Source organism: Numenius arquata, chromosome 7 (genome assembly GCF_964106895.1).
Source record: "Numenius arquata chromosome 7, bNumArq3.hap1.1, whole genome shotgun sequence".
Lineage (NCBI taxonomy): Eukaryota > Metazoa > Chordata > Aves > Charadriiformes > Scolopacidae > Numenius > Numenius arquata.
In genome coordinates, this window is record NC_133582.1 from 16,390,677 (window position 1) to 16,418,366 (window position 27,690).

General features: G+C 37.7%; 1 protein-coding gene across 1 annotated transcript in view; it reads right to left on the reverse strand.

The window, feature by feature from the left end:
- REV3L (REV3 like, DNA directed polymerase zeta catalytic subunit) overlaps positions 1-27,690 on the reverse strand; it is a 117,183-nt gene that overhangs the window by 22,312 nt on the left and 67,181 nt on the right. Inside the window, exons 12-19 of the mRNA XM_074150943.1 lie at positions 25,314-25,453; positions 18,162-22,371; positions 16,804-17,786; positions 16,387-16,469; positions 14,263-14,388; positions 12,478-12,670; positions 9,972-10,083; positions 1,316-1,431 (exon numbers count right to left, since the gene is read on the reverse strand). Coding sequence (XP_074007044.1) covers positions 1,316-1,431; positions 9,972-10,083; positions 12,478-12,670; positions 14,263-14,388; positions 16,387-16,469; positions 16,804-17,786; positions 18,162-22,371; positions 25,314-25,453 — 5,963 coding nt within the window. The remainder of the gene's footprint in view (positions 1-1,315; positions 1,432-9,971; positions 10,084-12,477; positions 12,671-14,262; positions 14,389-16,386; positions 16,470-16,803; positions 17,787-18,161; positions 22,372-25,313; positions 25,454-27,690) is intronic.

The following is a 27,690-nucleotide window of genomic DNA, read 5'->3' on the forward strand; positions in this document are numbered from 1 at the left end:
AACAGTTCAACAACCCAGGGGTGAAAAATCAACTCCTATTCTGTAGCTGCCATTTGTGCTTCATTTGACGATTTCTGGGTCTTGCGTTGGAAGAGACCATGAACAACCAATTCACGTTTCCCCCTCTGTCCCTCAAGATTTCATAGGCTTTTACCTTCATTACCCAGGTTTTGTCTCTTCTGTAATCCTAACTTACTAAACACATATGGTTTAGCCTTCTCATCTTTACTAGTTCTCCTATATCCATTTTGATGGGGGAAAGGTTATGATGAGGCTAAAACTGCAGTATTTGAGGTGCAAGCACACTTTAGATTTTTACATTTACATTCATTGTTTTATAATTTCCTTGCTCCATAATTCCTAACATTTCATTTGCTTTTTCAACCACTATAGAGTAACAGCATAAAATTTTTAATAGAACGATCACAGGAGAACACTTCTTATTTCATGGCTGTTTAGTTTCTGTACAGCTCTTTGGCAAGAGCCCTGAATAAAGCAGCTTTTTCAATTGTTTTTAGTTTTAAAATCACATCTCTTTCATCCACATCATCTTGATGACTGCAAAGAGCTACAACAAATTTTTGAGACAGTTTTTAATTTTACAAAGTAATCTTGACTCTTCTCAGGTGCAATACATTTATTTAGCTGTTCACTAACTGCATTTTTCAGAATGATAGCTTCTGTTGAGTGGGTAAGTATAGACTCCAGGCTTACCACTCTACTGGATAACTCTTCCCAGCTTTTCAACAAAAAAACCCAAACATCATCTTCGGAATGTTGGGAGGAAAGCAGCAGCACTTGGACCAGTAAAATTTGACCACAGTACAAGAACAGCTACTGAAAGCAAGGATTTTATTACAGAGCTGCTGACCACAATGAGTGATGCTCACGAGCACCTTCATGTCCTCGTACCCCAGCCAGAGAAACCGCAAATAATGATTACGGTAGGTACCCTGAATGACATATACATATGACTGAAGCCAAGGAGATGCATGAGGAGGTTTGGTAACAGAGGCATCTCCAAGAACTGAAAACTTAACACACACGACCACTCAAAATGAGTCTAGGTTCATGGATACAAGACATATCCAGAAGTGGAATACACAAGGAACTTAAAAATTCAGAAAACACTGAAAACCAGAATCTCATTGGTATTTCAATTTATTTTTGTGTGTGTGATTATACCTATAACAACACAACAGCAACAACAAAAAAGTCCACCTGAAGAAATACTCTGCATTTATTTTCTTAACTTATTCAAATATTTCAACTTTTTTCTATTGGAACTGAACTGAAACCCTATACAATAACTTACCCGGCACACGAGAAATCATCTGGCATAAATCAACATTTAGCGCAGCAGCCCTCTGTAAGAGATAACCCCAGGAGTGCATCTGGACTTCATAGCCTAACAAAATGTCTGGATCATATCTAGAGAAGGGGTGGAAAAGGAAAATGAGCTTCATATTATTTATGAAAATATTTTCCATGAACAGAATACAAACAGGATTTCATTCTAAACATGTTGAGTTTAGAAAAGAAGCAGCCACAATGGGTTTCTATGAAAGCAGCATCTGGACTAGGAGACAATATTTAAAACAAACATGCTTTTAGGATTTTCAGTAACATTTACCTGAAAAATTTTTTAGAAGGAATATTTTCATTGATATTTATTACTATTTTTTTTAACATAATTCTATTATTTCAGTCTTTACAAATAAATAACAAAACCTAGGTCTAATTAGGTTTCAATGATGGAATCAGGCTGTAGTGAGCATAAACTGAAACCTGGCTACCAGAGCAAGACAGCTGTGCAATGAAATATAGTTCTGTCCTCAAACTTTGTTGTATTATTTTCCTTGATGAAATAGAATAGAATTTGCTACTAGGCTACCTGAATGTTTTGCGAATAACAATGTGTCATGCATACTGCAGCGTAGCTTATAATAATCAGAGGACACTTCTGTTCCTAAACAGTGACTCTTAAATGCGAATTGTAACTTTCCCAGTAGAGTGACAGCTGTCAAAACTGAAACATGAGAAAAGCAATCATATATACCAGTTCTGTTTAAATACCTCTTCCTTTAATATAACCTTTTTTCTACAGCATATGCAAGAAAAACTCAGTTTATGCTATATCTCATGACTGGTGGAAAATTTGACTTGCTCAGGTATGACAAAAAGAAAAGGCAGAATTATCTTCTGACATAGTCACTGCCATCTTCCGATCAGGCTCAGAGAAGAGTTGACTAGACAGAAGGACAAACAAGGTGGCTTCACAGTCAAAGCACAGGCAGCAGTTAGCTCAGAGGAGGTTTTGATACAATTGAAGTAGAAGATTCTAAAGTAAGGTTTTGATTTCTAGCATTCTAGAGAAAGCAAAAGAACTAGCACTTAGGATTTTGCTATCTGCTGTTAACGACGAATGATTCTTTGGTTTTGGAGACAGGAAATGATCATCAGGAGTGGAAGTAGTAAACTTAAACATTTTGGAAGCCTATTCTACCGGTGGTACAAAACCAAAGCAACTTGGAACAATTTACGGACAAATGAATGAAGCTAGCGTGCAGTTCTTTCCAGCAGCAGAATCACTGTCAAAGAGAGTTATGACAACTTGCTGCTCCGCGCAACATATAATGTTTGCCAACTGAGGTTCCAAAATTATGAATAGCTCCACCTAAGCTCTGAAATAAAAAGGAATTATGTAATGGTTTGTACAGTCATAGAATAAATGTTAAAAAAATTAACATTTTTCACTTAAAATCTTGCAACTAAACTATCCTGGTCCTAGCATATTGCAAAACAGTACTGATTATTTAAAATGAAGGAAAATCTTACAGAAGTAGTAATTTACATTCATATTTGAAAACTGGTTTCACTAATTCAAAATGGAAAATAGTTGCAGATTTTACGCAGGGCAAGACATTATGCAGATGAGTTCCATGATAGGTGCAAATGTGAACGAGAAACTTGTGAAGAACTGCTTATGTGGTACATAAAACAATATTCATTATGCTGGGAATTTGTTCACTCTTTTAAGCCTGTTCAGAAATAAGCATATTGTTTGGAAGCCGCAGGTTGCCATAATTATATTAGCAGCTAGCACCTGTGATGAAGGACAGTTGCTTTGGGTTTTTCCTTACCCAAGGAGTCAATTACTTCCCTCACTTCCTACTTAAACGAATTTTAGTGAGCTATTACATTACTACTGCAAATATGCCTATTTGTATTGCAACTGAATTCAACATTTCATCAATTCTTGAGTTAATCGAACTATTCTCTTTCAAGCTAATGAACAAAACGACCTCTGTAAACCATCTGCATATAATCTCAAAAAATGTTTCTCTAGTAACCTTCAGATGGGAAGATGTTTTATAGGACAAGATATAAACCCGCTTTAGTTTATGATGTTTCCGATATATGCATTTTCTTATATAAATAAATTGTATCTAATTTAAATATTACATATTTTAACACATTTTTTTGTAAATTCATATGTAGATTGGAAAGTTTATCACTCAGAAGATTCTTTAAAAAATCAGCATGCTAGTTTTGAACTCAATCTTGCTTGTACAGGCCATTAGGGATTGCCTATAATAGCATATTACTGAGTCATGGGGTATCACTTTACAGTGCGTTACTTTATCTGCTTTTCCTTCCCAACTGACATTGTACACGCATTAACGAGAGGGTCTAATTTCAACTATTTTTGGCATCTCAAGTTTTCTAAGCTGGTCTCTTTATTGTCATTTTAAAAAACAGGCCTCTCTGGGTGAACTATTCCTTATATTTCAGCCACCTCTTGCAGAATGAGATTCTGTTCTTTCCATTTAACATACATGGTGATGAGGGTATCTACTTAAAGACACTGACAATGAAATACAGATGTCTACGTTTCAGTCAGACTCTCATACAAAGCTACCTATATGGAAAACCAAGGCAGAGTGGCTAGTAAGGGTGAAATCAATCCCTACTGTAAATTCCCTGTGAACACAGTCCCCTCAGTCTCAGTTTCCTATATTTAAAACTTGGATCCAAGCAGTATCCTTCTGAAAATATGAGAAACTATAAACACACTACCAGCAACTGAGTTGCTCAGATACTGCAGTAAGTTACACATATATGTACTTTGTATGTATAACTGTATGCATTCACAATATATATGCACAAAGGACTATAATTAACAAATTTATGGATGCTTAGGTATTTCCTTAACTTTACAATCAAAATAATTTTTGGTTAAGTGTATCTCCGAATTACCCTTGAAGGAAAAAACAAAGATGACATTCAAGTAGAAGTCCTTTATACTGAACAACAGTCAGGACCCCAAACTCCTGCACTATTCATAAGGTCTACCTGCAACAGGTTTAACAGGCCCATCAGATTTCTTGCACCTAACATGAGGCACTGCTGTTTCTTGCTTCTTATTCCCTTGCTGATCAACTGTCTCCATTTATGCAGCAGAAGTGTCCTCTCCTGCAGCTCAGTCCCATGTACCAGCTGTACCAATGGACCAGTGCGTCACTTGTTGAGATCTTCTGTGGTACTCCTTTTGCTATTAGAGAAGAGGAGATGCCTGGAGCTAAAAGATGACATTACTCCAAATGGGAAAAAGAACAGGTAAACCCAACGTTTAGCTGATGTTAGCTCAACTGAAGTGTGTTTCTCTCTTGCTTTCTCTCTCCTCTTTTCAAGTGGTACCACAAAGACGACAGACTGTGAGCTAAGGAGAGGACAAGTTTTATATTTTTCATCCTCCCTTCTCACAATTTTTACAGTATACTAACCAGTTGGTCCTTCATCATCAGTTTAACCTGTTTTATTAAAAGAAGTTGTAATGAGACCAGCTTTTACACCTGCAAGAAACTAGTAAGTTGTAATACTGATATTTGAAAGCTACTGGCTAGGACTAACGTGACAGGAGTAAGAGGTGTGCCTGCCAACATAGTGCTCTTTTGTTAAAAGGATGGGCGTTGATACTGCTTTGCATGCTGTTGCCAGTCTCTCTGCAAAGATGAAAAGCAGCATTTATACTGGCAGGATTTAAAGACGACAGCATTAGCATTCAACTCATACATGCTGCTGAGAGAAGAAATGCAATTATTTTCCTTTCTACCTAAATTGTATGTGTTGTTATGCCATCTCTTTCTCATTTGATAATTTCATGAATGAATACTAAAGCTCCCAGTTACACCTTCCCTTCTCTTATGTGCCTGGTTTTCCTGACTGCTATTTTTCTTCCAGCTAAAATTAAGAGAAAAAGGGGGGAAAAAAATTCAGCCAGACCTATGATACAGACAAAAGCAGTAACTGTGCATGGGAGCAGAATATTTGGTGGCTCAAATACATAACTGAAATCTCTGAAAACATTTTTCAGCTTGCTTTAGACAATAGAAATGCTTAAAGTTGATACCAGACATTAAATAAAGATTCATATAGGAAAACGCCACAGAAGATGATACTGGCCTGGGAAAAGAAGGTTAGATTAACACATCTTAAGAAAATGTTGCTAGAGCATTTACAGAAGAACAAATAGAATGCATTGTATCCAATACAAAAGTTGATTAGCATCACACTTTACAAGAAAAAGATTATAGAAAATATTTAAGTATTGTTACGTTATATGTTAAGCATTAACATCTAAATAATTTATGAAAGTTTTATCCCCACAATCTTTAAGAAAAATCTTATGACTTTATAGTCAGGTCTTATACTTTTATCAGAAACTAAGTGTGTGGGGACAACGAGCTGTGGGTGGCTGGGGAGTCTCAAGTAGCAGTGAATCTACTACTTTTTTTCAAGCATGTCCTGTTTCCACATCCTTTACGTGTCACAAAGATGAGGACTTTGCATTCCCACATGAATTCCCCAAATTTTCCTTCTCTCATGCCTGTGGGACCAGGCCTTTTCTGCCATCTGGTAATATCTCCACTTACAGAAGAGCGGCACAATTTGCCTTCAAAGTGAAGAAAAGGCCCAGATATTTAATTTCTCTTTCATGGGAATCCACTGCTCCATCAGGCTTGGACATCTCTAGTTTTCCCACGTTTTTTAAATCTCCAAGACAAATATTCTTGTAGCATTCCATTCCTCCTCCTTAACCAGCCAGCTTTCCTGCATTTTGTACTGACTGGTTTAGGGAGCTATGTGAATGTGTTTACTCTTTTTTTTCTGCCTTCAGGTTCAGACAGAGGGGTGGTTCTGTTTTACTTTTTCAAGCAGACAGATTCTTTCTATTTTTCCCCAACTCATTGCAGCTGACATCTTATGATAAAGACAGGGTCTATTCAAGAAAACCGTTCAGGCAGCATGACAGAATCCTTTAGGACAGCAAAATAGGTACAGGCTCCATTTCAAGAAAAAAATAATTAATTTCCCCTGTGACAACTCCAAAGAGCCTAGAACTTGGCTTTCTGTGCTTATAGATCATCCACACTGGCTGCACAGGATAGGAAGGAGGTTATTTCTCAGCTGCTTTATGCCAGTTTTGAGCTGAAGTTCAATTTTTTTGTTTACAGCCAGAGGACAGCTTACCAAAGAAGGGAACATTGGACTTAGGTAGGTGAAGCTTCCTCTCAAACTCTAAGACGACTGTCAGGGTACCAAGAAATACTTTAATTACGCTTTTCTTTATTGTAAATCCGTGTCGTTTATTCTTCCCTGCCTCCTCCAAACTCACCTCTAAGGCTCTTGCTTTCAAATTGTTCCCTGCCTTTCAGCCCTGAAGCAGCTCAGTATTTCAATACTTTTTAGAAATGAAGGGAATTCAAATTCCCTTTAAAATTATGTGCTTTCTTTTAGCTGTCCCTACAAAGATTTGTGTACTCACACTTGTAAGTACTACCATTTCACAGCTGAATCACTCTCAGTAATAATCTCCAAGACATAAAGGTGCTTATTCCTCTCAAGATTTGGACAAGTCTGCTGGTTGTCAGCAGAGACGAAATCACAGATCACAATTCCAGAGAAACAACCAGGTCTTCTGGTCTACAGACCTCAAGATGACTTATTTTCATTTGCCAGCTGCCCCGAGTTAATCAGAGACAACATCTACTAGTTTCAAAGAATAACATTTAACCTGGTATTTACTTTACGGACATCTAGGTGGAAACATGTTAATCTAACTCTGGTCACTGAGATCTAGCACACGCTGAACAACTTCACAGTGAAAGTATAACTGAATCCAACTTCAGCTCACCAATTCTGGTGCAATACTCATCTTCAGTGAAAATGTAACAGAGTAGCTTTAGCTTTGCTATAAGAAGGTAGATTTGGGAAACACTCTTTAGTGTGACAAAAGGCTAGTGGTGCAACCCAAGAATAAAACACCATCAAGTATTAAAACCTCAGTAATTTATCACTCTCTGCTTCAGCATCTGTCTACTTCAATATCAACCAGCAGGTTATAAAGACTATTTGTGTTGATACTCTGTGTCATTTGTTCGAAGACAAAATTCTTGCAGATTTCTGATGGAAAAAGAGACTGATGAGCTGAGAGTATTGCAGGAAGTGATACATTTCCCAGAAATCACTTTTCCCTCATTGATGTGCTGGGAACAGTGCTCAAGAATTCCCTACTGTGCTCTTTCAGAGTTTACTCTATTTACATCACAAAAAGTGACAGAATCAACTATTTCTGATTTTCAATAGCCAGAACAGAATAAAAACAAAAGGCCTAAGCAGAGAAGTAGAAGGCTGAAACTTGAAACATATGAGTACGTTTCACAATTTCACATATACAACATAAGAGCAAGATTTAGGCCAAGTACTAAGAGAATGACTAGAAATGGGAACAAGAATTCTTCAATTGGACTGCATAAGACAATTTCTCCCATAGCTGAAGTACCCTCTGTTCAGTGAACCAACAAGGTGATAAAGTCTGTTCCTGGTACTGACAATTAATCAAGACCGAATTCATTGTGCCAGGAATCTGGAATTTCCCTCTTTCACCCTTCCCTCCAACAGCCAAAGAGGCCAAGAACATGAATCAAAAGCAAGCTGCAGTCACACTGGGCACGCTATTTGGTTACAAGAACCTACTATTCTCTAGCCTGATGCATACATCAGTATATAAGATACTGATATCATCCTCTGTTGATAAATTAAGGTGATTTAGAGTTTTGGTCCATGAACCCCAAGCGGTAATGCTTCTTAAACCTAGCCCAACTGTTTTCTTTCTCTCATCTATCAGACCTACTAATAAGTGCACCTACGAGAACCTAGAGTACCTAGCTTGTACTGGAAAAAATAACACTAAGAACAGCAACAGAAGATTGTTTAAAAAATAATTCCTCATGCTGAAACTTTTCATTAAAGCTGCTTCTTTGTTCATTTCCCATTGCGGAAGATTTTTGCAGTCCACTACTTTTTAATCAAATAGTTTTAACATAGTTTTTCTTTCAGATAAGATACTCAGGGCATAGACACTTGTGCTTAAGAAATTTAAAACATTTACTCAAGCAAAATTAATTATTCTGTTTTGCCTAAGCTACAGAAAATAAAGGGCAGGAGAGAGCTTCAAACTGTAGATGTGGTCCAAGTTTTAAAAACATCTTTGAGAGTTCAGCAGAAATCTGATTCCTTAGGTGATATTGCATAGAGGGGGGAGGGAAGTAGACTAAGATGATGACAGCAGTTTGCCTCTCCATTAACAGATCAAATCTTTTATCTTCCAGGAATACAAGTTAACTAACTCAATCTTTGAAGATAAAGCTGTTGAGTCAAAAAGGCATGCTAGCATAGTGTTGACAGAGAAGATCTCTTAAGAAAAGATTTCTCAGTCAGCAACCTGGTGATTGGTACATTCCATCTTGAAGTACTATAAAAATTGCACGATATTTTTCATTCTGTAATGCCTTCAATATGTACAGATGTAGTCTTCTTCTGTTCTTCACTGATAAATATATATTCTAACTGCTGAGTTCTCTCTCCCACACTCTTTATGTACTGTCACTTTTTAAACTGGTAGAAAATTCTTCATTAACTGGCAGCTTCTCATTCTCAGTAATTTTCCTAAGTTTGATGGAGCACTAGATTTCCAAGAAAGAGAAAAATAAAATTATGTTCCTTACCTGAATTTTGTCTTCTCTGAACAGGGATCTGCTGCTCTGTCAGGACCCACCCTGTGCTGGTTGCATTCAGCAACTCTTTTTGTATTCTGGCTTCATGGGGTTGGTCAATGTCTTTCTCATCAGAGGTTTTCTGGTTGGAGAGAGAAAGAATTGCAAATGTACTCTGCCTAGTACACATTTTTTCTTGTGCCTCTATTCCAGCAGGGTGACTCATAGTTTAAATCTGTTTATTTTTCCTTGCAATTTTACAGCTTTGCACCTCTGACAGTAGGGCCTGGAGAGACGTCTGTGGTTCCACCTACTCACCAGTCGAGAGGGCTACCAAACAGGCTTCCCAGTCTTGGTGGAGGTGGGGAAAACCGGCAGTTTTCCAAATTTGATGGAGCAGGGGATTTCCATTCAGAGAAGACAAAACTAGTGAAGGAAACTGATTTTTCAACTACCGCTTATTTTATTCTGTCCACAGAAGTTTCAGTATCATGTAGGGTTTTTTCTGTCTTGCCTCAGAGTCCCTAGAAAAATTCTTCCCATCTGAGGGTTTTCTATAGTTTTCAGCACTGTTAATATCTACTATTCTGAGAGCTTCAGAGAGAGATGTATAGCAAATTCTGGGATTAACAGGAAAGGTTGTATGTTAAAGAAGATTACTTATATGGATGATCAGTTTCAAGACTGTAACTCAGCTGCTTAAGAGGATCTGAATGTTCTTGCTGTCAGAGAAAAGGAAAAGCAAAAGGTATTTTTATTTGAAAGACCACCATGTTTGTCCACTCTAGAAATAAGCCTTCAAGGGAAACAACAACAACAAAAATCAGTATTTGAGAGACTGGCAAGGGTTGAAGAAACTAAATCTGCTGTACCAAGCCTGAAAAATAAAAGCAGAACGTACAGATATGCTACCTTTTTACAATATTCACTACTTCCTGGAAAAGAGTTCTTTCATCAGTAGCGTAACTGACTTCTAGTCCTGTAACTCCAGATCTTGTGAGCAAGGGGGCATGGTCTCTGCTGCCTAGAAAATAAAGTAAAAAAAAAAAAAAATCATTACAATTTAGAAGGAATTATGTGACTTCAGTCAACAATGTTGCTTTAGAATAAAACATACAGCTGAAAAGAAGTATGGAATACAACCTATCTTAAACTTTAATACTAATTATTATCACAATTAATTCCATGGATTTATTTTGTTCCTCTTGGGTGTACAAGTTTGTTCTTTTCACTTTGTAAAATTCTACCATAGTGGTAATCATGCACAAATTGTCAGATATAAATCAATTTGATTCAAGAGAAATTTCACCATTTTACATGTACAAGAGCCCAGCTATTAGAAAATTATTTTTTAATAAGAAATATTACAGGACCATATGACAGCTCACTAGGTGTTTTCATGCAAAATATGTATTTTAATTGCTAGGTTAGAGTAGTGCTTTGCAAAATGCTTTGAAGAATGAAAATGCTACATAACAGTATAGTTCTTTTTCAGCACACTTTTTAAAAAACTGCTAAGTTACTAATAGAAATGGAAAATCATGAGGAACTGTTCACTTAAGTCCACACTGAGAATGTCTACATTGATAATGTGTGTATAATAGCTAAATTCATATGCATGCAGGAGCTCAGCATGCGCCTTCTGTATAAAAAAAAACCTCTTTAAATGAATAATACGCAACACTGTCCTTTCATTTTCTCTATACAACAGATAGCAATATCTTTGATTAAGGCAGCAATCTGTTTTTAAAAGGCATTCTACTTTGACACACTCTTAAAATCTTGAGAATTAAAAAAAGTGTGCTTTGAGAAATAGATGTTAAAATGAGTAATGTAACCTACAAAGTAATAATAAAAAAGAAAGGTGTGGGGGAGGTGTATCTCAATGTCAAGTCACTCTACAGGGAACCTCTAACCAAGAAAATACTGACAGCACACATCAATTAAAGCAAGAAATGTCACAATAACATTTAAACATATCATTTTATTTCTAACAAAACCAGATCAGAACCTTTGATTTTTCAAAATATTATTGGACCTCTTTACAGAGAGCTTTTTCTTGATAATTTATCAGTGGCACACACCTAAGGAGCCATAGTGGCTATACTGTGGAAAACCTCACTTAGTAAGGTAACGGAGATAATTTTTTAAAAGATAGTAACAAGCATATAATAGCAGAATAAACTTCACTAAGAATAATAAGAACTTAGCTTAACATGATATAGTATCTACAATACTTTGGAAAATAAACTGGTAAAAGAAGGAGCTGTTGCCTTAATGCTGAATTAATTTTTGGTAGGTTTTTGTCCGCACTTAAATTTTAGACAGTATTTTGTGGTTTAATACACATTCACAGTGCCAAAGAAACCCTGAAAGACAAGAGGACTTTTATTTTGGTTTTGGGTTTTTTTCACTAGCCTAAACCAGTGGTACTCAACCTTTAACAGCTGGAGAGCCACTTTTTATTAAATGGAGTTGTAGAGCACCATAAAAATCAAGTATCAACAGTGTGATTTTTGTTTTTCTATCATGACACTTCAATGTGTGATGCTGCTGCCTCAACACCATCACATATTGATACATCACGACATGACACATCAGCATCCTCTCTCCCAGCAGCATTCTGTCTTCAACCCCTTCTGGCTGCTAGGAAGGAGTGGGGTGGAGGGGTGCAAGGGGCAAAAGGGCGAGTTTTTCCCCATTCTGCCCCACGGCTGCTGGGTGGGAGGTGATCTCTACTCTTACCTGTGGGGGGATCCCAGCAGCTCCTTTTCTTTCCCCCTATGGGAGGGGGAACTTCAGCGACTCCCACACTGCTGGTCCATTTGCTCAGTGCTCCCCGCGCTGCCTGATAGAGTGGAGCGCCGATCAGACGCCTACATTGCGAGAGCCGCCTGTAGGGCCATGAAGAGCCACATCCGGCTCTAGAGCCACAGGTTGAGTATCACTGGTCTAAACAAAGCCAAAAAGGTACAATAGAATAAGGGCCCCTGTTTAGATCCTAAAAGGATCAGATAAAACCACAAAAATAACCCTTAAGTAAAATATAAAACATACTGTCTTGCTTTTAACATTTTCTACTTGTAGCTATCCAGCAACTCGAGTAGGAAACTAAAGGCAGGTTTTCCTATTTATACTTTTAGAACACTGCAGGAGCTTGTCCACAAGTATGCAAACATACATATTTTGCACATGTGTATGTTATCTGTGGTTTGCAGCCCATGCAATAGTTCTTTGGAAGATATAAGCAGGAAAACTCTCTCTATGTTTAATATGGCCATTCATCCAACAGTCAACAAGACAAAATTAAATGAGCTAAATAGTAATATAGACACTCGATTATATTTTGCTTGCTACTGTTTGATTACTATGAAATAAGCATTTTTGTAAAATATGTTAAGAAAAAAGAAATAGGAACCTTGGCTTGAGAGTGTCCCGTCTCTATCAATCACTATAGCACCAGTGATTTCTTTTTTATCAGTATTTGGCAGTGCTGTGTCTGATGAGATGCAATAGAATAAAGCACAGATCGGGTCAAACTCTGGGTCTGGTTCCAAATCTCGTCTGGTTCGAGCATGTAACTCCATACTGATGAGGGTAAGGTGTTGGACCTACCAACAAATAAATACAGTAAGTTAGTATGTTTTGGAGCTTTCTTAAAAAATTTAAGAGGAGATTATTAGTGCAAACGAACTCATTGCAGACATTTATATAGTCATATTATATTGTAACTAAAAGGTCACATGTGAAAATTAATAAACAATTAAACATGCATCTCTGGATCTCACTTTTTTGAAAAAAGCATAATCCTGCCAAAAAAAAAAAAAAAAAGAATCACTTAATACACTTTTCTACTCAATTACTAAAATGCACTCTTTGTTTCTGAGTACTATCTTCTTCTACATAAAGGAGAAAATACAAACAAACAGAAATGCTCAACTTCAACAATTGTAAATTCTTGTAATGTTTTCAAACAGCTTTAATTTTCAAGCTGAATTAAGTTTCCAGACTGATCAAGAAAAAAGAATTACTGTTGGTTTTTATTTGCCTTTCCCTTCCTCACCCAAGACATGCAAACAAGCATGAAGACTAAGTCACTTACAGGAAAATATGTAGAATACCTAACTTTCCTTTCATTTGCATTAATGAACTTCTGCATCATGTTGCTACAGCTTTTTGCAGAACAGTTTGTATTAAGAAAATGCTAATCCCTATATATTGTACAGTTTTGACTCTACAATAAATACTGTAGCATTTAATACTGTTTCAACACTATGTTGTTGCTCTGTTGTCTCACATAATACAGTTGATAATGTGAACTAATGGGCAAGTTGGAGGGATTACAAGGGTAAAATTAAAACATTTCTGAGTATGTAAACTACCCTGGGGGCAGCCTGATATCCTCTAGATTTGCATCATAAATCACTACAGCCATCACTCAAATGAAATTTTACTATCAAGCTCTATCTCCATTTCCTGCAAAATCATTAGTTTCTTGTGGCTTCTCCTGTGTCATCTACTCAGCTATAAAACTTCTATCTCCCAATGTCATCTGTAAATTGGTAAACAGCAACTTCCAAGCCATGGATGTGGTGACTGTCTGGGAGCACCCACATGCTGGCTGGCTGGTTGGTTAGCAGCCAAACACAGCAGTAAAGTATTCACATTGCGTTCCTTTCTCCAGCACAAATTTCGAACTCTCTTCCCAGATCAACCACTGATCTACAAGAAATATGTAAAGACGCTCTTTGAGACAGGTACCATTTTGTTAAATGTAGTAGAAACTGGCCAAGCGGTTCAGAATGTAACACATAGAGATACAGAGAGTGCCCGGCTGAATGAAGCCAGATGCCTTGTTTCTTAATGAAATAATCCATGACAGTTATGCGCGACTAGTTTTTCCAGTAATGTTTTTATACAAAACTTACTATTTTTTCCTTCTGATCTTTCCCTTATTTTATTTTTTAAAGGAAGATTTACCACCTTATCAACAAAAATACCATGATTTTTAGTTTAATATTATTAAAGAAACTTGGAGATCAAGCTGAAAGTAGTAGAGCAATTACTTAAAGCTGCAGACATCACACACTGATTAATTTTAAGTCAGGCAGGGATCAAGGAGGAAAATATTTTTAAATTCAGCCGTTATAAAACTGGTCTGATAAACTATCATTTTATAAAATAACACGTAATAATAAGTTACCTCATGTAATGATTTTGCTTCCTGCAGGTTTTCCACACTGACTTTAAAACCATAAGTGTTATTTAAAGATGGTCCTTCAATCTGAGAAACTTCTTTCTTTGGAGCACCAAGAGCAGCAAATTGATTCTTATTGGGTGGGGGAGAACAAAAAAAAAGCACAACATAATGAAAAAAACTATAGGTTGTGAAATTCATATGCAATATTAAATACAAATTTATCAATGAAAATGCAAATGCTACACTACAATACTTTAAAAAAAAAAAAAGCTTTCACTATCTCCTCATGTCATTTATAAACAGACAGAGGGATTGAGAGCACCATCAGCAAGTTTGCAGATGACACCAAGCTGTGTGGTGTTGTCGATACACCAGAGGGATGGGATGTCATTCAGAGGGACCTGGACAGGCTGGAGAGGTGGGCCCAGATGAACCTCATGAGGTTCACCAAAAGCAAGTGAAGGGTTCTGCACCTGGGCCGAAACAATCCTCGGTATAAATACAGACTGGGGGATGAGGTATTAGAAAGCAGCCCTGAGGAAAGGGACTTGGGGGTGCTGATGGACGAGAAGCTGGACATGAGCAGGCAATGTGCACTTGCAGCCCAGAAGGCCAATCACATCCTGGGCTGCATCAAAAGAAGCGTTGCCAGCAGATCCAGAGAGGTGATTCTGCCACTTTACTCTGCTCTGGTGAGACCTCACCTGGAGTACTGTGTGCAGGTCTGGAGCCCTCAATATAGAAAGGACATGGACCTGATGGAGCGGGTCCAGAGGAGGGCCACTAAAACAACCAGGGGTTTGGAGCACCTCTGCTCTAAGGACAGGCTGAGGGAGCTGGGGTTGTTCAGCCTGGAGAAGAGGAGGCTCCGGGGAGACCTAACAGCGGCCTTCCAGTACCTGAAGGGGGCCTACAGGAAGGCTGGGGAGAGTCTGTTTACAAAGGCCTGCAGCGACAGGATGAGAGGCAATGGTTTTAAGTTGGAGAAGGGGAGATTTAGATTGGATATTAGGAAAAAGTTCTTTACTCTGAGGGTGGTGAAACACTGGAACAGGTTGCCTAGGGAGGTGGTTGAGGCCCCTTCCCTTGAGATATTCAAGGTGAAGCTCGACGAGGCCCTGGGCAACCTCGTCTAGTTGGGGGTGTCCCTGTTGACTGCGGGGAGGTCGGACTAGATGACCTTTGGAGGTCCCTTCCGGCCTGGACCAATCTATGAATCTATGAACAGAGGAACAACTGTTGTGTCTTTCTGCCTTTTTTAGGAATAATTTTAATGAAAACTACAGTAAAGCAAGAGGCAGTTTGAAATACTTAAAATAACCCAAACTCAAAAAAAACCCCAAACCACACACATTGGCTTTCTTAGAAGCCTGAGGACAGGAGAACCAGCAAATCTCTATTCTCTCTTGAGCAACAATTCATCAAAAACCTCGGTTTCAGTCACCACTTCTTAAGGCACTGAATTAAGGGTATACTTAAGTACTCACTTGAACTGGGTGAAAAATATTGAGAACAAAAGAAAGGACTATTGGGTCATTTTGGTAATGCACCTACCCCACTGTTACTTTACCAACATGGGGAGCAGAAACACTGTTTAGGGGAAAACATGTGAGTCTGATGATTTTATGTGATCCATTCCCTTTCTACTCAGTCAAAATACCAGTGCCATTCATCATTTATGTTGTTTTCAGAAAATGCTTAGAACATTGTCTGAAAACTAATACGCACACAGACACATAAATATACATGTCTGTGTATGTGTTTATATACACACATATATATAAAAGGAAAATCACAACAGAACTTAAAAACGATGTTGTAACCAAAAGAGCAAAACAACAACCTTACATGGTGTCTCTTTAGTGTTTCATTAGTGTCTCACTACCCTAAAACACAGAACGTACTCTCAACATCCAACTTTTTCCCTCCTGCAAATTAAACTGATTTCTTCTTCCTAACTTTGAATGTACACTGGTCCTACAGCAATTGCACTCTACCATTTTAAATGTATTTTCAACATCTTAAGAGCAAAAGAAAAAAACACAGGAGAACACAGAAGAAAAAGAGAATGGAAATGTGTATGTGTGGCGTAATAAAAATACATCTGTATGTAAAATCTTAATTTACCTTCATTTGTGTGGTGAGAAGTACTCTTCGAAGACCATCAGTATTATTTCCCCTCTTGTGGCTCAGTTTCTGGGCTTTTGGTTCTGTAAACATATATGAGTGCAAAACTGTTCAGCCTCAATAATACTGTCTAAACATTAAACAACACACTGTAAACAATCAGAGGCATTTGGTTAACATTATAAACAAATATTATATATATAAACAAATACAATAGCAAAAGGATGTTCTGTTTCTAGATTTTTTCATAAGTCATATGTACTTTAACAATAATGCACAGTCCTTTTCCTTTCAAAACAGTTTTAAATATATTTTTGTGGAGATATAATTCTTTTCTCATTACATCAAAAGAAATAGGATATCTTATCATATTCAGATTTTTTTTTCTGTTTCATTAGAATTACTTAATGGATTTACCTGTGGATAAAGGAGTAAACCCAAGAACTTCAGGCACTCCATCTTGGTTTTTTCTCTGCACAATGGGTGTACTATGCAGGCAAATGCATTCAGAATTTCCAGGATCTTCGTTAGCTGGAAATGGAGAAGTCTCAAAGGATGTCCTAACAGCCTCTTGGGTAGATGGAGAGTTATGTGCACTTCCAACAGGTACTACATCATTTCCTTCCACAAAAGACAAAATAACATCCTGACTTTTCCACTCTGCATCTTCTGAATTGCACTGCTTGGGATCTGGGGATGCTACTTGCTGCCAAGGAGGAAGTACTGGTGAATCTGGTGAACTGTAATTGACATAATAATCTTCCTCCTCCTCCTCCTTATCATGTTCTAGTGTTGAATTAGCAAGTGTCTTGCTTTCAGGTGGAGTTTTGTTAGAGTCTATGTCATTTTTAGTATTTATAGAAGTTCCTGGAGTGCTTATAGACTTATCACAGGTTTCCTTGGTTTGTGTTTTTGTAGTTTCTGCCACAGAAGCAGGAGAATTCTTTGTAGGCACAATAGGTCTTTCACCTTCCAGGCTAGATAAATTTAAATCCTTAGCTTCTTTTACTATCTCTATAGTTTTCTCTTCAGATGTTACCGCAGAGCTGAAATTCTCAGCTACCTTTTCCAGCTCAGCAGAATGATTCTTAGGCAATTTCTTGACATGTTCATACTCTTCTTTGGCATGAAGCCATATCTGAACTTGCTGTTGGCTTGGAGCACACTTGCATGGCATTATGACTATTTTTTTGTCTTCACTAGTTTTATGGCTATTACTTTCTCTTTTGTTAACAGTAGAGTGACCATAACGGGGAGGAGATCCTGGTCTAGGACCTTCTGTCATTGCTGAAAATGCAGTCTTCCAGAGACGTAGACCTTCTAATGAGAAGTCTCCCTCAAACTCAAGCAGGTCATTTGGAAGTCTAGTTTCCACTGTGAGAAGCCGTCCTCCAATTTCCCTGTGAAGAAGATAGTCTGAATTATTGTTTTGCTCTAAACTGCATTGCAGTCAGTCCTCAAGGTGATATACAAGCAGAGTCCTGCTAACTAGTTTTCTTTCTATGCAAATTCTGTGGGAAGTATCTTTCTTTTACAAAGCAAGCTGGCACATTCCTACTTATTACAATAACATCAAACAATAAAAAGCAAAGTGTCATGAATAAAAATGGGTATTTGCACAGGAAGTACAGTAATTTTCAACTTCAAATGTAGCTATATCAGATGGGATCTTTCATGAATCTGTGCCAAATAACAGCATAAAATTGTTTACAGTAATAAATTAAATTTAATATAATCACAAGCATATGTAGAAAGAAATGCATTTAACACAGTACCTTGGCTTTTCTGGAGCATCTGAAGGATTGCTGCAAAATGGTTCCTGATAAATTGTTTCTGCAAGATCATGATCCAGCAAAGTTGCCATGATTTCTTCACGACTAGGTGGGGACATGAGAGGCTTAAGAATGTGAGCAGTACGAGGTGTAAAACTTCCATTCTTTGACTGTGAGGGAGAACTGGTTGATCTTGGTGAACTATCTGGAGTTGGAGTTAATGCCTCATTGTTTCTCGAAACATATAATTCTAAATCCTCAGAAGCTGCATCTATAAGTTCACCATCAGGAGAAGACAATATGGATGTAAAAGAGGTATTAACTGAATCAAGTGGTTGACAGGGTTCAAAAGTGGTTTCTTTTCTAATGTGGCTTTGAATCCAGTCTGAGCTGGTTGGCTGAGGAAGGTTAAGAAATCTCTCTTTATTTACTGAATTTCTATTCAATTTGAATTTTTCATTTAAACAGACCTCAGTCTCTTGCGTACAAGGAGTATCAATAGAATTAGATCTAGAAGCTGAAGAATGAACATTTTTCCTCCGTTGGCTATGGCAGTGGTTCTCATTATTATCCAGTGAGGTTTTCTCAAAAAGCTCAGGGCTCAGGGCACCAGACCTTATCCACTTACTTGTGCTTGAAGAACGCTGCTTTTCTTCCTCAGGTTTTTGGTCGTTATGACTCAGAAAGTCATTTTCTGTTGTTTGTCCAGAACCAGGATCTTGAACTGCATCACTCAAGAATTTCTGGGGCAAATTTTGATCTGCTGGGACAAACTGACTTGCGGAATAAAAACTGCAAAATCCAGTTTGCCCGATAGTATTAATATCAAAGTTATAATTGTGGTCTGGAGACAAGCTGTCTTCAAGTGAGTAGCAGCTTTCAAAACCAGGGTCTGAAAAAAAAATGGGGCTGTCATCAGACACAGAGTGATCAATGCGACTAGTGATCTGCTGGCTTAAAGATTCCATTTTTGAAAGTTTTGGTGTTTTTTCTTTAGGTTTTGTATTCCTGGGAGCACGAGATTTTCTTGGCGATGCGACTGACCGTGACCTTTTGATTGCTTTATTCTGTTCAAGAGGGCATGGTACACTCCTGCTCAGCTGTGTTTTAGCTGGTAATGGTTCCTGTGCAGTGTTTGCATTCTGAGCTTTCTGCTGCCTCTTCTGGAGTAACTCTTTCAAAACAGCTAGCCCAGACTGTCCTTCACTGAACGCTGATGGGGCCACTATAGTCCTGTTTTTATACTGGGAGATGGGTTTTGGTTGCACAGTTGTTTCTGACAGACACCTTTGTTTTACTGTTTCGGGTTTAAAATGTGACATATCCAAAATAAATCCTCTCTGGTTTTGATCCCAATTTAACTGTTTCACTGGACTCTTCAAAGACGTTACAAAACAGTTCTTAGGCAACTGAAGTGGCCCAGGGCTTTCCTCAGATGACTTAAGAATAGAAGAACAAGGATCAGAATGCTTGGATGCCTCTGGTAAACAAAAAATCTGCTGTTGATTATTGTCTTTACAATGCAAATAGTTAGTTGCATGTAACTGATCCATCTTCGCTGTGTCCAAAGAGTCACAAGCTTCATTTAATTTCCCAGCTGGTGGTAAGTATCTGTTTTGCAAATTTTTTATCTCTTCCGCTTTTGCAGAAGTCTTATCTGTAGCGATGCGTGCATTCTGTGTTACCTGAGTTGAGTGATTAGACGGATCAAATATGTTTTGAATGAGAGCAGAATCCTTCATTCTAAATATAGCACTTTGAGTCCTGGGCCTTTGAGAGCTCATTTTTGGTACTTCCCTTTCAGGTGCCACAGGAGTAGATGCAAGAGATGCATGAGGGTCTTCTCGTGGAGCAAGTAAACACTGTGCATCTACAGGCTTATCAATTTCCATCAATGAATGAAAACAGCCTGATGAATTACCTTGTGCATCAGGTGCTGAAGGGAGCTGTGCTGATGGTAGATATCCTGCTGAATAGCCAGGAAGAGAACTATCTTTCCGGTTATGAAGTGGTTGTGAGTTGACAGAGTTGTAAGAAATCTCAGGCAGATCTTGATGTTTCAACGTGAATTTCACTTCTGCAGTAGAGCGCGTATTTCCTTTTTCATCTTTTAATACAACGCGTTTTCTTGAGGACGCTTTTTCAGCTGTTTTTTGTCTTTGTTTTGTTCTAGGTTTCTTCTTTCCATCATCTGCTGTTTTATCAGCCTGATTAATCTTTTTCTTTTTCTTGGTAGATACAGTAGGGCTAGCAAATTTCTTTTTGCATTTCTTAACCTGAGTTTTTGCTCGACTATTTTTTCCTACACTAGAATTAACAGCCTTGCTGTTGTACATATTGGGCCCCCTACTAAATAAAGCTTCTCTGTCCAGGTTGGTCAAAATTTCTTCTGCTTTTGGATCAGTGGGAGACCAGCAGCGAGGTGGAGATGTGTTCACTGGGCTTGTGCTTCTCTCAGAAAGAAAACCTAACTTAGACATAACATCACTATAGTTATAATCACAGTCTTCAGCTTCAGCATTGTAGGATGGCGAAGGAGGAGAAAGAATTGTATGAGTCCTTTTTCTGAAAGATAAAGTTCTTTTAATATTTTTACTACCTGTTTTTTGTGGTTTTCCAGCTTTTTTCTTGGTTGACTTATGTTTTGCTTTCCTTTTGTGACTTTTCTTTGGTGTTAGTGGATAAATAGGATATTTGGTTGCAGGAGAGTCAGGAACTTTTGGCCAAAAGTCCTTTAAAGGTGCAAGCTTTTTATATAAGTTCATCTTTTCCTCTGTGAGTACTACTCTTTCCTCACTAGAATCTACTTTCCCTAGTTTAACAAGCATATTTTTTCTCCCTCTAAATCTATTGATGATAATATATTTAATAATAACAGGTGGCAATTTTTTAGAAAGTTTTCTACGCTTTCGAGACTTCTGAGACCCATCCAAACTTTCAACACTTTCTATCGGTTGAGGTAGATGAATTTTTGAGTTGTGTGCGACAAAGCTTGATTCACTGTCTTCAGTCTCATAATTTACCTTCCGTTTAGTTCGGAGAGTGTATTTATTCCCACATAATCCAAATGACTGCTCAGTTTCAAGAGAGCCATCTGCAAACTGGCAGTCAGTATAATTAGCAGTACTTGTAGGCATTTTGTTTTCAAAAGCCTCAAGAGGAACTTGAACCAAGTCACTAGGTAAAGCACTATCCTTATCAGGAATGGTACTATAAGCATTACTTTGTGTATAGCAGCTTTCCTTCACTGATGCAACATCGTTTACACTTGCAGGCTCCTGATGATTGATAAAACTATGTTTCTTTTTGTTCAGCTTCAACCTGGACTGTTTGTTGCCTTGCTGTAATTTATAAGTCACGGGAGCTAACTTCTGTGGTCGACTGAGACAATTAGAAAGAACAACACTAGGAAAGAACATATAATGTGCTGCTTGTTGACTGAGGCTTGGCTTTTCTGCCTTATGCTCCTGAAATTCTTCATACCTAATTTTAAGCTTATTAAGGCCACCTTCATCAGTGTTATTTTCAAGTGAATGTACCACAGTCCGACTGCCTCCTGAACAAGACACCAATTCACAATTTTCTGTAACTGTTGCTGGAAAAAAACTATTTATACTTGCACTGCTGGACTTCTCATTTACTTCAGAGGACATTTTACCTTTGGAGTGGCTGGAGTGGCTCAAATCAGAGAAGTTAAATAAATTTTTATTCAACATGCTGTCACCAATGTGGCGGGCCACATGCATAAAAGAGACATCCTTTTCAGCCTTTCTGATGCTAGTATACTTCCTACTAGGTATCTGTCTGCTCACTGATGAAATATCGTCTTCATACTCAAAAATATTATTTTCACGTGAAGGAACTGGGAGAGTATCTTTCTTGTTACTCTCTTTGTGAGAGTTTTCTGCATGGGTACTATTGCTGAATGGAGCTGGGTACTTTGCTGAGTAAGTGCTTTCTTTTGTAAGAGAATGGACTGAAAGTTCAGGTCTTGTTTCTGTGTTTGGTTGTGAGAGGTCTTCTACTAAATCTTCATTATTCAAAACATGGTTAGAAAGGGCACTTGTGTGTTTACACTGAAAAGTAATTTTAGCAGAAGATGGGGGTTCTAGCGTAGCAGCATCTTTGTGAAAGATTGAGGTCTTTACAGACATTTTGCTTGTTGCAATGACGGAGGAGTGAGTTCGAGAACTTTCATTATTCAAAGGATTGTCTGAAATGGAAGACAAGCAATTTTACTCTAGTTTTCCTGTGGAAAAAAAAAATAATCTAAGGCAACTAAACATTTTAATGATATTTTCCTGAAAGCCCACCCATCCAAAGAAGAAACAAACCTCTTCTAAATCACATTGCATTTATGATCATGACAATTACAGACCCTGAGTACATAAGTTGCTTTATCAAAATCACATTGTCAGCATATTTGTGTCTCAGCCATTCTGTCAGTTACTCCTAAATGATACACTTGCATACAATTGCCAGCGATTTCATACTCATTTTATGAAAGAAGGCTTCTAAAAATAACTTTCAGATAACTAAATACAGACTGATTTCTAGAAAAGCTTGTATCCTGCTTTGTCCCTGAGAAGTATGCATGCTCATTGGCTCTGAAAAACAAAGAACTTAGATGAATTTCCTCATATAGAAAAGCCATTGCACAGAAAGCTAAAGTAGTCTTACAACATGGCAAGAGCTTTGTATTAACTGTCCTGTGCGCCAGGCATAGGTAGTTTGCTGTACTTCTATAAAGCAGAGTGATCCGCCGCCCATTCAGGTGTTTATGCAAGGAGCTTGCATCATTTAGTCAGATGATGAACTCATATTAGTTCCCACACATTAACGTTCCCACACAGATCTGTGCCCAGCATGTGCTGTGGTAACTGCCCTGTGCAGACTCATCACACGGTACCCGGGACGATTTCTCTCCTTCACTGATACTTTCATGGCATTTACTGCAGGGTAAGTGTGGACAGGCAGGTGGTAAGTCACAAATTAACAACTGGTTTGCAGCAGCTATGTGCTTGCTCATAACCACAATGAACACCAAGTAATTTGAAGGAATTTATTCCTTTGCAAAGAGGCAGCTACCACAGAGCTCCTGGCACACAGCATTTTGTTCATGTGTCCACATTTTTAGCTGAAATGTTGAAGGGTGACAGGAGTTGGGAAACACGTTGTATGGCCTACACACTGTCACACTAGACGGGGGATCCTTTGGGCCTTTACTGTGAGTCTCAGCCAATTTGAGGATTATCTTAAGATCCATGCTGCCTTCAGCTTAGCAATTTATTTGTTGCTGGGTGACATAAATAAAAGGAAGTCTCAATCTGTTTCTAATAACATTTTCTAATGCATACACAGAGTCCCTGAGCTGTGAAACACGGCTAGGAGATGCTGCCTATGATTCTTTGAGGGTAGTAGTCCACACAAAGAACGATGATTAACTGAAAACCAAGAAAATGGGAGTTCAGTGAAGTGTCAAAGAACACTTGGGGGATACCTGACTATTCAGATACAAAAATTACAAAAGTATTGTCAGTCAGTCAGATGTTACAGACACAGGTTCATGTGTAGATAAGCATTTTCTAATTTAGATGAACTGGACTGACATCTGTTTTGAATTTACTGTATCTCCTACTATAAGAGCTGATGTAAAAGTTTGTGGTAATAAACTCATTCTAAACTGACATTCTTCTGCATGTGATATTTCATATACTTAAAATATTCCAAAATTTAAACAATGATTTAAGATACAGTCTCATTAGCCAGAAGCATCCCTTTTTACATTAAATTACAAAGTACTGCAAATAGGGAAATGACAATTACATATTTTGCAAAACCAAATCATATTAGTAGTACAACAAGTCACATATTAACCCTACCATTATATCTATGACAGCAAAGGAAAAAGCAAACTATGCTTTGAACAGTGAACACAGAATAGCTGTGGTTGCCTATGTAATAATAGCTCACTTTCTCTAATACAGAATTGCTAACAGCTATATTAAGACATATGTATTGTATGTACTAATATACGATGTTTGTTATTTTTGTCAATTATCTTCAAGAGACATAAACTAATACAGAAATTTTGTAAAGGATTACATTTCTGTCCCGAAGAGCAAATGCAATAAAATAGGAAATTAGGTACATACATGAGCACAAACAAGATTTTACATTAACCAGTTTGTACTACGGATTAAAGAAGCTTCTGTACAAAGTGATGTTAACACAAATTTCAAAGGCAATGAAGTATGACTAATACAACATTTCTAAACAAAGAAGAACAATTACTGTTGATTAGACCACAAAGAAAAGTGAACCTAATCATGACAAAAACCTGGATACAGATACATATTTTTCCCCACAAGATCCATACATTTTCCATTGTTTTGCTCAACAGAATTTTATAAATGCGAAAATATACAGATTGTCTAATGAAACAAAAAATAATATTTATATATTTGCCTAATCTCAAAATGTGCATTGTATTAACTAAGGTTATTTGATCAAAGACAGCAGGTTATAAAGAGATGGCAAGAGATATCTTTACACATTAATTTATTTTTTATAGATTTTGAAAGGTAGTTTCCTCTGCATCAGTTTTGTCACTGCATATTTTTAACTCATGCAATACCAAGACGTGAACATGCAATCTGCTGAACGAAAGGTAGGCTAAAACAAAGGCTCACTGTATTTTAGCATGTGTGGTAAATACTAGCAAAGCAAAGAACCATCTAAATTCACACAATAGTACAATGACTATTTACAATGAAATCCTAGCAGGATAAATGATCCTACAGAATCATTAATTTTAACATATTTGCATAACAAATAGTAACAGAAAAATACCCCTTGCAACAAGGTAACAATCTTTTCCGTAAAACGAATAAAACAATGCCCTTTTTTTGATCATTAATTCAATAGGAAAAGCAGATTCTGGTAATTTGTTGAGGGCATTGAGATTAAAATATTGTTGGCTTATAAGGAAGATGTTAAGGGCCTGCTTCTGCAATCTGTTGAGAGCATTTCCTTCCAATTGAAAAAGGAATTGAAAACGGTACGCACTTTTGAGAATTAGCAAATTGATCTGAAAATGAACTATGACCCAGGTAATAATTCAACTTCCAAGGCTGTTTTTTCCTATTTACTTACCACCATTTTCATCTGCAGTCCCATCTAACTGAGGTATAGAGAGATTAGTTAGGAGCATATTGTTACCACTCCACTCCATTTCTTCCTCTGAAGATGAATCCTCTTCTGTTGAACTTCGATGCATATTTTTGCCAGCTGACCTAGAGAAAATGAAGGAACTAATTAATGCACAATACTTCTCTTAGAAAATACCAATAGCCACAGGGAACCTTGAAAGCAAAGGGGTGTGGTGCTATGTGGCTGTGTTATTTGGGGAAGCAAAGGGAAGCAGACAAAAAATTGTTACATTTCTCACTGAGAAACTTAAAATACTATTCAATGTTACTATTTTAAGAGACGACAGTGGTAGCCAACCATTTAAAAAACTACAGACAAAATCAGCAGGATTCACTAGCTTAAGAAGTTAGAGAGAAGGCATTAAAATGCCTAATTTTATTTCAATTTTAACGAAATTTAATTTCATTGCTTGAAAGTGCTTGAAATTTGAAGACTAAACCAACCATACAAAATTATTTCAGTTTAGCTTTTAGCAAACAGAGGCTTATAATACAGTAAAGATTCCTTAAAAAAAAAAAAAAAAGATAACAATTCTCTCTCTTCGCAGGCTTAACTAAAGCACAACCATCAAAACAATGTTTGGTTCCATCCCTCCTTGAACATTCTGAAGTTGCTGTTGCTAAACTTAAGCCGCTTTTACTAAGTTAACTGATCTACACTGTCATTTTTACAGTCATAAATCTGCTGGGGAAAAAAAAAAAGTAGTAAATCTACAAAGAAAAGCTTCTATAAATTTTTCAGGTTTGTAAAGTGGCATGGCTTTACATGAGGGGAAAAAAAAAAAAAAGAAAAAGCATCTACAGAAAACCCCCCAAAACAAACCCTCTGGTATATGACAACTCTAGAAGCATGTAGGAATTTGATTTCTTCTTCTTTAAAATGAAGTGTGAGATGGACATAGTAATTCATAGAAATAAGCTATTCTGAGACTACAAGAGAGAAATCCAGATAAATATTAAGGAACTGAGGTTTGGGGGATGGGGGCGGTGTTGGTTTTAAAATAACAATAATCTATCCTAGTAGCTTAATATATTCAAAACATTATTGTGTAGTACCTTAAAAGGTATAAGTACAAAGGTTTTGAAGTTACAGAAAGGAAAACCCACAATAACCTAAATACCACCTACCTTTGAAGAACTCTTTTCTGTGGAGTTTGACCACAGCATGAATTATATGTATCATAACACCACACACATCTGAATGTGCTCAGCACCCAACCAACTTAGATCAAGCCATGTTTATTACGTCAGGAACAATTGGCTCAAATATGGCTATATAATTTCCAGACTAACTCAAGTCTGGAAAGAGCATGCCTTGGAAGAGAGACCTAACTAACAAGCACAGCTAGGTACACAGTTGTCATGATCTAAGTGAGCTTAGTTCTCCCTCTTCTGTGTTCCTAAAACATGGAAAAGAACTGTGCAAAGACATTCAGATCCAAACGCAAATGAATATCAAACTGAGGAGAGCAATCAGTACTCTGGAGAGTGGGGCTGCTATTCCAAGGGATCTCAATAGGCTGGGGAATGAGCTGACAGGAACCTCATGGACCTCAAAAAAGACAAATCCAAATGTCCCACAAATGGGATGAAATAACCCCATGCACTGCTACAGGCAAGGAGAGAGCTGGCTAGGTAGCGGCCTTGTGGAAAAGGATGCAAAAGCCCTGGTGGACAACTAGTTGAACATGAGTGTGCAGTATGCCTTTGGAGCAAAGGCAGTCAGTTTCATCTTGGGCTGTGACTGGAAGACTGTAGCCAATTTCAGTAGTTGTGAGGCTCCATATGGAGATTTGGCATCCCACTACAAGAAAGACACTGACAAACTGGAGTAAATCCAGCTGAGGAGCACCAGGGTGACTGAGGGCTAGAGTACATGATATATAAGGAGAGGTGAAGGAACAGGATTTATTCCGTCTTGAGAAAAAACTACGAGGAGATCTTGTTGCACTTGTCAAGTATCTGATGGGTGGGTATGAAGAAGATGAAACCAGATTCAGAGGTGTGCAGTGATATGAAAAGGGCAACGAGAACAGGGCTGCCTCAGGCAATATTGTGTACAAGGAAAACATTCTTCATGATGAGGATGTTCAAACACTGGAACATGTTGTCCTTATAGGCTATGCAATCTCTCTCTTTGGAGATACCCAAACCTTGACCAGACAAGACCCTGAGCAACTGATCTACCCAAAGTTCTTTGACCAGGGCACTGGACTACATAGCATTTCTTCCAGTTTCTTCCAATGTGAATTACGCTGTAGTTCTGTGCATGAAGCAAATCTTTGTCAACTTCAGTAAACTCAGTCAGGCTGGAAACAAAT